The 13419-nt window shown below is 43.0% G+C and overlaps 1 protein-coding gene across 6 annotated transcripts in view; it reads right to left on the bottom strand.

Annotated features, from left to right (window-relative positions):
* erc2 (ELKS/RAB6-interacting/CAST family member 2) overlaps positions 1-13419 on the bottom strand; it is a 75987-nt gene that overhangs the window by 16426 nt on the left and 46142 nt on the right. For 3 of the 6 annotated variants that reach the window (XM_036950015.2, XM_036950018.2, XM_090205235.1), the window contains exons 9-13: positions 11504-11641; positions 11268-11408; positions 10909-11049; positions 6810-6845; positions 261-502 (exon numbers count right to left, since the gene is read on the bottom strand). In XM_036950015.2, the coding sequence (XP_036805910.1) occupies positions 261-502; positions 6810-6845; positions 10909-11049; positions 11268-11408; positions 11504-11641 (698 nt within the window). The remainder of the gene's footprint in view (positions 1-260; positions 503-6809; positions 6846-10908; positions 11050-11267; positions 11409-11503; positions 11642-13419) is intronic. The other 3 variants (XM_090205231.1, XM_090205232.1, XM_090205233.1) reach the window with 1 other exon arrangement.

The raw sequence follows: 13419 nt of genomic DNA, 5'->3' as shown, positions 1-13419 counted from the left end.
TATGAACTATAAGTAGGACGCAGGTTGCCACCATTGGCTAGTACAGAACCCAGGCAGGGCAAAACATAGGAGGGCATGGATGGACACCAGAGCAGCACAGTACAGTCACAGACTCACAGGATGATGTAACACCCAATAAACCATCACCACCAACAATAACAGCAACAGGATGAGCGACTACGTCAACTGCACAAGACCACGTGCACATAGAAAGCTCCCCTACACAGAGGAGCAGAAACAAAACGTAGCAACGGTATTACCTCTCCAGCTCGGCGATCTTCTTGTCCTTGTCGTTCTTCTCGCTCTCTACCTCTCGGAGGATGGTTAGTAGCCTCTCCACCTCCGCCTGGGCCTTGCCAGACTCCTCCTTGTAGTAGGACACTTCCTTCTCCAGGAGCTTTACCCGCTGTTCCCGCTCCCGCTCCACGTAGTCTGGGTTCCCCCTGGAGCCCAGCCCCGCCATCTGCTGCTGCTGTTGGACCTCGTGGACCTCGTGGGCCTTCTGCATGGTCATAGACATGGGGAAACAGACACATACACACACACGCACACACGCACACACATGGACGCAAGTATGAACTCACACACACACACACACACACACACACACACACACAGAAAAGGGAGAGAACACAGAACAGGCAAACTCCACAGTCAGTCAGTTTCTTATATGAACTACTCGTCTCCTCTCCTCTCCCTCTCCTCACTTCTCTTCTTTCTCTCTCTCTCTCTGTACTATTTGAATAGAGCATAGCGAACAGGTGGCATCAGAACCACTACTGGCTCATCAGCTCTGACTGACTGTCATTTGTTCCATTAAACAGTCCCGTGATCACAACTGAAGGCTGCTTATGCCTGTTACTATATAAAAATGCTAACAGGAAATACAAGCGATATGGAAAAGTTGAGATTCGCAATTCTGTCATTAGTGTCATTAGTTTGCCTCCTAACAGACTCGCTGACCTCATGACAATAACTTTTTAGTAGCCAAAGCAGACTGTTTCCCATACACAGATTAATAAGCCTAGTCCTGGACAAAAGAGCACTTTCAAATGGAGATTCAACATTTAGCGTGAATGACTTTTAGTCCAGGAGTCAGCTTAATCTGGGTTGGGGGAAACAGGCCCTGCGTGTACAGGACGGACTAGGGCCTGTATACACAAAGCATCTCAGAGTAGGAGTGCTGATCTAGGCTCCTCACCTGTCTATACGATCTTATTCCTTATGATCTCAAAGGTTAAACTGATCACAGATATGCGCTCCTACTCTGGGATGCTTTGGGTATTTAGGCCCTGGTTATAATCACTAGGTATAATCACTGTCATCTCTCCTCTCTTATCCCTCCGGATAATCACACCGTATCACCTGTGGTGTGTCCAAGTCACTGAACTAGGATAGGGTTTTGACCATCATACAGTGCAAATTGAACAGCTCGAGTCCTCTTCTAAACACACAAAACAGATCAGAAGTAGACGTCACCTCTGAGACATCATATGGCCACGCTGACAGTCACAGAGCCACACCACAGACCCAACACAAGAGCTAATGCAACGAGAGAGCATACTGTATCCAGACAAACATACGCCACCACAGTAAGCCACTTCAACCACTGCCAATGTTAGAAGGGCAACGTTACGCCTCTATTGAATTGACCACTTATCAACGTGTAGACAGTGAAGCGAGCCAAACAGTGACGACAAAACGAAGCATGCGATACTCAGGAGGACCAATCACAGCATGCAAAGCCCAAGTCCAACGCGGCAGGGAAGACAGTCTTTGCAATGCTTTCCCCATGAAGAGAGTCGGGTCAATCCAGCAGTGACAGCAAGTGACATATTTCAAGCATGAGGAGTAAGGTCAGAACTAATCGTTTGGGGGAATCTAATGCTCTTAGCTGAGGGTGGGGTTTTGGCGCGTACCTCTAACTGACATGAGAATTGAGAGTGAATCCCAAATGGGACCCTATTCCCTACAGTGTACTACCCTATAGGCCCTGGTCAACGGTAGTGCAGTATAGGGAAAGGGTGCTGTTTGGAACACACAGTATGCACGGCCTATTGCTACACTAACATTGGTTAGTTATTAAATCCAAGTTTGTTTAAACAGAGTTGTACAGAGCTGATGGATATCTTGGTATCTTACTATTAATCAAGTCATGATGACGGATGTGAGAACACGATAGAAGAAGAAGAAGAAACTGTCCATAACTTTCAGCTAATTCTCTTTTTTTTTTTTGCTAGGACTATTTGTAAGAAAATCACATTATACCACCATTGCACTGGTCTTAAAACAATTACTTCTTACAGAGAGCAAGGGTCGAGCATCAACAATAGAGTAGGCCTACTGTCAAGACACAAAAGAAACTAGCCCAAACTGTATAGTCATACAGACATCTAGCAATGCTTAGCTAAGCAAAAATGGTAAGCTAAATGCTAAGTTAAATGCTAAGCTTGAAGTGGAACTGACAGCTTTTTAACTACTTTACAGATATAAAACAAACAGACAATGATAATACCAGTAAAAAAAAATATCAAATTCCCAATTTATGCTACAAAACCAACTTTATAAGAGGTTTTGAAAAATAGGTTCTATTTGACTCAACATTCCAATGACGTACACTAAAGCCTTGTTGGCAGAATAGACAGTTGTTGTTCAATGCATGATTCATATAATTCACCAATACACAGCTTGGTAGTCCAAAAAATATTGCTATTAGTTTTTAAATCACAGCTGGCCTGGTAAATTGTTTGCTGCCTCCATTCGAGATGCACTGTTTCAGTTTCAATCACTCTATTTTGGAAAAAAATGAATGAAACTAAGGCTGGGAATGTCATTACAATCAAACGAGCAAAAGGCAATTGATCACAAGTCAGTCATAACTTGGTAAATAGGCTAGCGTATCTATTTATGTAGCAAGCTAAAAACACGCAGTCTAACATTAGCTAGATAGCTAGCTAGCTGCTAGGAGGATGTCATGTCATTGGAGGAGAGGGTCTGACTTGCTCCCCTCATATCGTTTTTCGGTGGCTATACAAAGCTAGAGATGTAGGTGTCATTTGGTTAGCTAGCAAGAATTTGAGTGACTGTTATCCAGATTGCATATCTCTTTCACTTGCACATTCACTCTGGCTATCTACTCCGATTTCAGAGCGCTCTCGTATGAGTGTGCCAGAGCAGAGAATAACTGATGAATTTACGCAATACACACTGAATATGACCGGTGTCAGTAAACACAGACAAAACAAGTAGTCACGAATGCTCTAGATAACATTGTAAACAGCCTAGCTAACCAGCTCTGCTAGAGGTGAGTAAAATGGTCAGAGTGAGGTGTTCTCTCATTTCTGTCTGGAAGTAGATAGCTAGCAAGCTAGACAACTTTAGCCAGGCAGGCATAGCCTGCAGAAGGACGAGTAGGCTATAATTCCCCATCATTTTTCAGTGGTATTTTGACGGCCAACTAGCTGAAAAAGTTTGAGAGGGTTTATGTACTTCATTATATTTTAGCTCATCTTGCTCTGGCGAGCATTAGTTGTTGATCTTGTTGTTGTTGATGTGCCTAACTGAGGGACAGAGAGACTACCTTTTAATGGTTGTGAGAGCTTCAAGTTCCTTGGTGTCCACATCACCAACAAACTAACATGGTCCAAGCACACCAAGACAGTCGTGAAGCGGACACGACAAAACCTATTCCCCCTCAGGAGACTGAAAATATTTGACATGGGTCCTCAGATCCTCAAAAGGTTCTACAGCTGCACCATCGAGAACATCCTGGTTGCATCACTGCCTGGTAATGGCAACTGCTCGGCCTCCGACCGCAAGGCACTACCGAGGCTAATGTGAACCGCCCAGTACATCACTGGGGCTAAGCTTCCTGCCATCCGGGACCTCTACGCCGGGAGGTGTCAGAGGAAGGCCCTAAAAATTGTCAAAGACTCCAGCTACCCTAATCATAGACTGTTCTCTCTGCTACTGCACGGCAAGCGGTGCCGGAATGCCTAGTCTAGGTCCAAGAGGCTTCTAAACAGCTTCTACCTCCAAGCCATAAAACTCCTGAACATCTAGTCAAATGGCTACCCAAACTATTTGCATTGCCCCCCTCCCCTCTCCACACCACTGCCACTCTCTGTTGTCATATATGCATAGTCACTTTAATAACTCTACCTCAAATAACCGGTGCCCCCGCACATTGACTCTGTACCGGCACCCCCCTGTATATATAGTTATTTTTTACTGTTGCTCTTTAATCACTTGTTACTTTTATCTCTTATTCTTTTCCGTATTTTTTGAAACTGCATTGTTGGTTAGGGGCTCGTAAGTAAGCATTTCACTGTAAGGTCTACTACACCTGTTGTATTCGGCGCATGTGACTAATACAATTTAATTTTATTTGATTTGCTTGACTCCCGTGGTATTGACGCATTTACAGAAATCCATTCAGGTGTATTTTGTGTCTTTTGGCGAATGCGTTTTAATGATCTAAAGTTGCACTGTTGCAACTGCATGTAAACACACAGTCCAGATCAAAGTGAATGATGGTAGGCCTGTTTGCACAAAGGCCTACTGTAGCTCTGATTGGCCATGGTGCTCTGATCTGCGTAGAATCCGGTCCTGGACGAGACAGATGCTTTTATTCGGTTTTATTTACTGCTGTCTCTGTTAATTGTCCAAATCCCCACTCTATGTTACTATAGAATTTTCACAAATGCCTTAGTATACAGTTAAAGTCGGAAGTTTACATATACTTAGGTTTGAGTCATTAAAATTCATTTTTCAACCACTCCTCAAATGTCTTGTTAACAAAATATAGTTTTGGCAAGTCGGTTAGGACATCTACTTCCTGCATGACACAAGTAATTTTTCCAACAATTGTTTACAGACACATTATTTCACTTATAATTCACAGTATCACAATTACAGTGGGTCAGAAGTTTACATACACTAAGTTGACTGTGCCTTTAAACAGCTTGGAAAATTCCAGAAAATGATGTCGTGGCTTTAGAAGCTTCTGATAAGCTAATTTACATAATTTGAGTCAATTGGAGGTGTACCTGCGGATGTATTTCAAGGCCTACCTTCAAACTCAGCGCTTTTTTGCTTAACATCATGCGAAAATCAAAAGAAATCAGCCAAGACCTAAGAAAAAAAATTGTAGACCTCCACAAGTCTGGTTAATCCTTGGGAGCAAATTCCAAACGCCCGAAGGTACCACGATCATCTGTACAAACAATAGCACGCAAGAATAAACCCCATGGGACCACACAGCCGTCATACTGCTCAGGAAGGAGACGCGTTCTGTCTCAAAGAGATGAATGTACTTTGGTGCAAAAAGTGCAAATCAATCCCAGAACAACAGCAAAGGACTTTGTGAAGATGCTGGAGGAAACAGGTACAAAATTATTTTTATCCACAGTAAAATGAGTCCTATATCGACATAACCTGAAAGGTCGCTCAGCAAGGAAGAAGCCACTGCTCCAAAACCACCATAAAAAAGCCAGACTACGGTTTGCAACTGCACATGGGGACATACTTTTTGGAGAAATGTCCTCTGGTCTGATGAAACAAAAATAGAACTGTTTGGCCATAATGACCATCGTTATGTTTGGAGGAAAAAGGGGGAGGCTTGCAAGCCGAAGAACACCATCCCAACCGTGAATCACGGGGGTGGCAGCATCATGTTGTGGGGGTGCTTTGCTGCAGGAGGGACTGGTGCACTTCACAAAATAGATGGCTTCATGAGGCAGGACAATTATGTGGATATATTGAAGCAACATCTCAAGGCATCAGTCAGAAAGTTAAAGCTTGGTCACAAATGGGTTTTCCAAATTGACAATGACCCCAAGCATACTTCCAAAGTTGTGGCAAAATGGCTTACTGACAACAAAGTCAAGGTATTGGAGTGGCCATCACAAAGCCCTGACCTCAATCCCATAGAAAATGTGTGGGCGGAACTGAAAAAGCGTGTGCAAGCAAGGAGGCCTGACCTAACTCAGATACACCAGCTCTGTCAGGAGGAATGGGCCAAAATTCACTCAACTTATTGTGGGAAGCTTGTGGAAGACTACCCAAAACATTTGACCCAAGTTAAACAATTTTAAGGCATTGCTACCAAATACTAATTGAGTGTATGTAAACTTCTGACCCACTGGGAATGTGATGAAAGAAATAAAAGCTGAAAGAAATCATTCTCTCTACTATTATTCTGACATTTCACATTCTTAAAATAAAGTGGTGATCCTAACTGACAGTCAGGAATTGTGAAAAACTGAGTTTAAATGTATTTGGCTAAGGTGTATGTAAACTTCCAACTTTAACTGTATGTAATTCCCAAACATTCCAAGATTTCATGACAATTTGAAAATGACCATATATAAGTGCTCGCTTGTCAGAAAATGTTTTTAAACGTGTCATATTCTTCCTGGGGGTGTATTTGAACTGATTTTAATACGATTTCATGTTGCTAAAATGCTGTCAGTTCTACTTTAATGTCAAGCTCACCAAGAACAGAGGTGAATTTCCAACTCCAAAAAAAACATATATTTTTTTACATTAATATTAAATGCCTAACTCATAATATGAGTGTAGTTGGAAAGCTAAATCATACTCATTAAGTGCAAAGGTCAACATGCATACTACATGATGTGAAAGATACACCAGTGACAGTGTAACTGGGTCCATGTGACCATGACATGATCTCCCACAAGTTAGATAGCACGTTCCAGGATTTTAAGGTGGATTTTGGTGGGCGGAAGGTGTCCTCATGCTTTCAATATGTGCCACCACAGAGAGCTCCGGGGCGGAGAAGGACTTACAGGGTTGTTCATCTGACTGAACAGCTGCTCTGCTTGCTACATTGCAAAGGAAAGTGGTGAAGGGGGGGAGACGGGGGAAACGAGGTGGGAGGGGGAGGGGGGAGACCCGGGGAAGATAGCATTAGCATGTAGCTCCATTAGCCAGAGGAGAGTGGAAACAGCAGGATCAGGGTAGAACAGACTAGCCTGGTGCCAGATCTGTTTGTGCTCTCTCGAAAACTCCTATATGGTCAATGTCATTCCAAACAGACAATGACCAAGGGAGTTGGCGAGACAGCACAAACTGTTCCTGGACCAGGCTAAGAACAGACATGTTACATGTTAAATGTTACATGTTAAAGCAGTATCAATACAGAGAACACCTTTACTGTATATGTTGAACAGTATGTTGAGACCATAGAAACAGAATTACACACAATATGGCCGCCGGTCCAACCATCGTGGAACATTGACTTGAAAGGGGATTCCCGTTCTAGTAATTCTATTTCTATGGTTGAGACAGCCAGGACCACTGGAGAGGAACAGAGGGAGGAGGAGGACACAGTATGGGTGGTTATGGGACAGAGAGACACACGGGGGAGATCTGATGGACATCTTTGCTCCCCATCTCAGTGGTTCTACGGTGTTGTAGGATCCTTATCTGAACGTTATTAACTCTGATCCAGTTTTCGCATTCTATCACTAGAGGAATTTATATGAACAGGTGTTTGTTGTCGCTGATGAGAGGGTTTAAACAAGCAGCATATTCAAATGAGGGATTGGACATTTTCACAATGTTACTGGAGCGTTGTGTATGTGTGTGCTAATAGTAGCAGCAGCAGCATTGTGAAAAGGGTGTGTGTTGGCAGGGACTGGGGTATATATCAGACATGCTTATTAGTAGAGAATGCTTCAGAGTTATCCTCCATGACAGATAAAACATGGCAGGTTTTACCACACTCAAGTCCAGTAACCAGCAGGGATAGCACATATAACCAGATTTAAACCAAAATGGTCTTGGATTGAGGATGATGTTGTTGTATTATACAGTAGCATTTAAGATTAGTGAAGCAATTTTTCCATAATGGGATATGCTTGAATAATAATTGATTTAAAGGGGAAATTGAGTATTTTCCAACTTAATGTTAGATGGTTCCTAATAGTGAATGTCGTCTATGGGCCAGGAGAATCTGTAATCCATGGTTCGGTTTTCTTTAAAAAGCCACTACAAACTTACACTGACTTGGCCACAGCTAGCGAAATCAAATAGAATGGATGTGATAGGGACAACTGTGCAATACTGAACATCACCTTTCGTGTGACTATGCCTACCAGCTGGACTTGATGCATGGTCAATTAAAAGTCTTCATCAGATGTACAGGCATAACACTGTCTACATACTGCAGGTTTAGATTGAATTGTAAGAATGCAACCGAAGAGAAGCAGATTAGTAAAGGAGATTATGATAGTATAAAAGAGATCTCTTCCACTTGGTTCACTGAACCATTTAACCATTTACTGGCAGAACTGTGCACAATGGACTTTAGTTTCTCTCAAATATCAAACATAAGTAAGCTTTTGTACCTAACAATGTTCATTTAACTCCTTGTCATCGCTTTAACAGGGATTCTAACAGTGATTTTAACTGTGACGGACTTAAACATTGAGGCCGTCCCAAATGAGTTGTTCAGGTTGTCATCGCTAGTTTGCATAATAAACATCAATGTACACCAGTGGAGGATGCTGAGGAGAGAACAGCTCATAATGATGGCTGGAAAGGAGCGAATGGAATGTTATCAAACACATGGAAGGTGTTTGGCGTATTTGATACCATTCCACTAATTCCGCCCCAGCCATTACTATGAGCTCGAACTCCCAAAATAAGGTGCCGCCAACCTCCTGTGCTGCACACTGTAAAAAGTGGGACGGCACTGCTGTTCATCTGAAGTGCTTTTTCTGATTGGTGTGGTCCAAAATGTCACTTTGGGTCGTTATTTTTGTACTTTTTACCCCTTTTTCTCCCCAATTGGTAGTTACAGTCTTGTCCCATCGCTGCAACTCTCGTACGGACTCGGGAGAGGCGAAGGTCGAGTGCCATGCATCCTCCGAAACATAACCCAGCCAAGCCGCACTGCTTCTTGACACGCTGATTGCTTAACCCAGAAGCTAGCAGCACCGATGTGTCATAGGGAACACCTTACAATTGGCGACCCGAAGTCAGCGTGCACGCGCCCGGACCGCCAAGCTCATGGGTCTCCCGATCGCGGCCGGCCGCGACACACCCGGGTCTGTAGTGACACCACCTCAAGCACTGCGATGCAGTGCCGTAGACCACGGCGCCACTCGGGAGGCCCACCGTTCAACCTATTCTATTAAATTTGTCTGAAATCAAATAACAATTTTGACAGATCACTGGGATTTATTTAATTGAATGAAAGCTTCTAAATTGCTTTCAACACCTCATGCCCATTCGCATTACATAGCGGTGGGTGCAATATAGAGGCAGCAATCTGTCAGAAGAGTTGTGGGCGTGGCCTATTGTGGGCGTGACTTTACGTTTGTTATTTTTGCCCGCCCGTGAAAGTGAATGTCATTACATGTAATGTGTTCCGTTTTTTAAAAATTTTGTATGATTGAATGTTCACTGCCAGCACTGAATCTTAAATTATATCTGCATAAGTACTGTGATACTAAAGAACCTGGAAAGGTTTCTATTGGTGAGTTGGTCACTATTTGGTTGTAAAACTTAACTTAATACCTTGATGAACAGGAAATTGATTTAATTGCTTGTAACACAATTTAAGACATTTGGATAGGGAATTCCAATGTGACAAATCTACTCGGTACAACATGATAAAATGGGTTGTATATACAGTGCATTCGGAAAGTTACATTTTGTTACGTTACAGGCTTATTCAAAAAACTTTTTTTTTTTTAAAGGCTCATCATTGTACACACAATACCCCATAATGACAAAGCGAAAACAGGTTTTTAGACATTTTTTGCAAATATATATAAATATATATAAATGTTTTTAAATACTTTATTTACATAAGTATTCAAACCATTTGCTATGAGACAAAATTGAGCTCAGGTGCACCCTGTTTCTATTGATCATCCTTGAGATGTTTTTACAACTTGATTGGAGTAGTCCTGTGCTAAACTCAATTGATTGGACATGATTTGGAAAGACACACACCTGTCTATATAAGGTCCCACAGTTGACAGTGCATGTCAGAACAAAAACTAAGCTATGAGGTTGAAGGATTGTGTCGAGACACAGATCTGAGGAAGGGTACTAAAACAGAGGAAACCTGGCATCATTCCTAGGGTGACGCATGGTGGTGGCAGCATCAGGCTGTGGGGATGTTTTTCAGCGGCACCTACTGGGAGACTAGTCAGGATCAAGGGAAAGATGAACGGCGCAAAGTACAGAGAGTTCCTTTTTTTGAAAACCTGCTACAGGATCTCAGACTGGGGCAAAGGTTCACCTTCCAACAGGACATCGACCCTAAGCACACAGAAAAGAATGGGAGAAACTCCCCAAATACAGGTGTGCCAAGCTTGTAGCATCATACCCAAGAAGACTCAAGGCTGTGATCACTGCCAAAGGTTCTTCAACAAAGTACTGAGTAAATGGTCTGAATACTTAAGTAAATGTGATATTTCTGTTTTTATTTGTAATAAATTTGCAAAGATTTCCAAAAACCTGTTTTTGCTTTATCATTATGGGATATAGTGTGTAGATTGATGAGGGGAAAAAAACAATTTAATCTATTTTAGAATAAGGCCGTAACATAACAAAATGTGGAAAAGGTCAAGGGGCCTGAATACTTTCCGCAAGCAATGTATATTAATTTACATTTATGTTATTTATTAAGTTTATTCAAAGGGGGGAAAGTAATTTGAGTGTTGCAAGAAATAGGTTTCAACTTGAAATATAGGTTTGTTAATGATCAAATCTAACAATTGGTATTGAATCAAACATTTGGTTTCAACAAATGTCATTTAGTTGTAATCAGTTAAGAAGAGTCATTATTTAGAGTGCATCTTTGAATCCCAGCCATGTAAACCCAAATTCCATTAACACTTTTACATGATGAAGTGTTAGGAGACCTACCTTCTGTAACTGTGTCTCCAACTTACTACACTCCTCTTTCTTCTGCTCGATGGCCATCTCCAGAGACTTGAGCTTGGACTCCTTCTTCAGGCTGGAGGAGGCCAGGGATGAGGCGTGCTCCTTTAAGTCAATGAGACTGGACTACATGGGGACAAACAGGAACAGCGAGGACAGTCAGTACCAGACCAGGAGGCACAGCACAGTAGAAAAATAGAGAACAGGCCAAATTGGGTCATACTTCCAGAGAGAACAGCATCCCATGTATTTGAAATGTCTTTGTGTTTTTATGCATGCCCAGAGCCGCAACAAAAATGTACCCCATGGGGATAATACAATCAATTATCTTATTTTACACTGACCTCCTTCTCTGTTAATTCCAGCTGCAGGGTGTTGACCTTCTCCTTGAGGTCCTTGTTCTCCTTCTTATAAGACTCCACTTCATCCATCCTCTCGTTGTCCTCCCTCGCTCTCTGCTCCTTCAGTCTCTCTATAATACGCTCCTTAGAGACACACACACATGGACATTAGTTCAAAGTTCATTGTTTGGGTTCTGGTTCTAAGTCCTCCGGGTGTAAAGCTCTGGGTCTTTCTGTACCTTTTCAGAGAGTGCCTCCTCCAGGGTGGCCAGGGCCGTGTCAGTGTTACTGGAGTCAGTCTGTAGGGACTTCACCCTGTCCTTCAGGTTCCCCAACTGCTTGTCCTTATCACGCAGCTGCTCCTGCAGATTCTCAATCTGGGCGAGAGGAGGAGGGAGGGAGGGAATTAGCATGAGGTCAAAAGAACTGTAGATAGAGAAACTGCATTAAAAGCTAGGAGTGTGAGTTAGGGGTTAGTGTGTGTGATGTTTGCAGGGTAATTGTGTCTCCTTAAAGGGACGCCTGGAAGAGGAAGCCTTTATTATTTTAGCAAAATACATCAAATACAGTCTAATCTCATCTAGTAGAAGCTTTTTAAGATTGGCTGGTATTTGGGAAGAGAGAGAGAGAGAGAGAGAGAGAGAGAGAGAGAGAGGGTAAGAGCGAGAGAAGCAAGGAAAAGGGAGGACAGAAGACAGAGTAGTGTGTTTCGACGTTAATGGCTACGTGTAGTGTCTGTTTTCATATGGGACTATAAAGGCTACAGAGAAACATATGGTAGAAGGTTATGAGCTCGTTGTTGTTGAGCAAGAATAGCAGAGAGATAGCTAGATGTCTCTCAAAGATAGTAAGAAATAAAACAAGATAGTCTAGCCAGAGGTAAAGAAAGCGAAAGAGGGATATCTGAGAAAGAAAGATCAAAAATACAGAGAGACGGGGAGAGACAGTGCACTGACAGAGTAGAGAAACATCAGAAGAAGAGACGGGGAGAGCCAGTGCACTGACAGAGTAGAGAAACATCTGAAGAAGAGACAGGGAGAGACACAGTGCACTGACAGAGTAGAGAAACATCAGAAGAAGAGACAGGGAGAGACACAGTGCACTGACAGAGTAGAGAAACATCAGAAGAAGAGACGGAGAGAGACACAGTGCACTGACAGAGTAGAGAAACATCAGAAGAAGAGACAGGGAGAGACACAGTGCACTGACAGAGTAGAGAAACATCTGAAGAAGAGACAGGGAGAGACACAGTGCACTGACAGAGTAGAGAAACATCTGAAGAAGAGACAGGGAGAGACACAGTGCACTGACAGAGTATAGAAACATCTGAAGAAGAGACAGGGAGAGACACAGTGCACTGACAGAGTAGAGAAACATCAGAAGAAGAGACGGGGAGAGACAGTGCACTGACAGAGTAGAGAAACATCAGAAGAAGAGACAGGGAGAGACACAGTGCACTGACAGAGTAGAGAAACATCAGAAGAAGAGACGGGGAGAGACACAGTGCACTGACAGAGTAGAGAAACATCAGAAGAAGAGACGGGGAGAGACAGTGCACTGACAGAGTAGAGAAACATCTGAAGAAGAGACAGGGAGAGACACAGTGCACTGACAGAGTAGAGAAACATCTGAAGAAGAGACAGGGAGAGACACAGTGCACTGACAGAGTAGAGAAACATCAGAAGAAGAGACGGAGAGAGACACAGTGCACTGACAGAGTAGAGAAACATCTGAAGAAGAGACAGGGAGAGACACAGTGCTCTGACAGAGTAGAGAAACATCTGAAGAAGAGACAGGGAGAGACACAGTGCACTGACAGAGTAGAGAAACATCTGAAGAAGAGACGGAGAGACACAGTGCACTGACAGAGTAGAGAAACATCAGAAGAAGAGACGGGGAGAGACACAGTGCACTGACAGAGTAGAGAAACATCAGAAGAAGAGACGGGGAGAGACACAGTGCACTGACAGAGTAGAGAAACATCAGAAGAAGAGACGGGGAGAGACACAGTGCACTGACAGAGTAGAGAAACATCTGAAGAAGAGACAGGGAGAGACACAGTGCACTGACAGAGTAGAGAAACATCAGAAGAAGAGACGGGGAGAGACAGTGCACTGACAGAGTAGAGAAACATCTGAAGAAGAGACAGAGAGAG

Source organism: Oncorhynchus mykiss, chromosome 17 (assembly GCF_057628025.1).
Source record: "Oncorhynchus mykiss isolate SJ-2025 chromosome 17, ASM5762802v1, whole genome shotgun sequence".
NCBI classification, from domain to species: Eukaryota; Metazoa; Chordata; class Actinopteri; order Salmoniformes; family Salmonidae; genus Oncorhynchus; species Oncorhynchus mykiss.
Note: the sequence above shows the minus strand (reverse complement) of the source record. Positions and strands in the feature narration are given on the sequence as shown.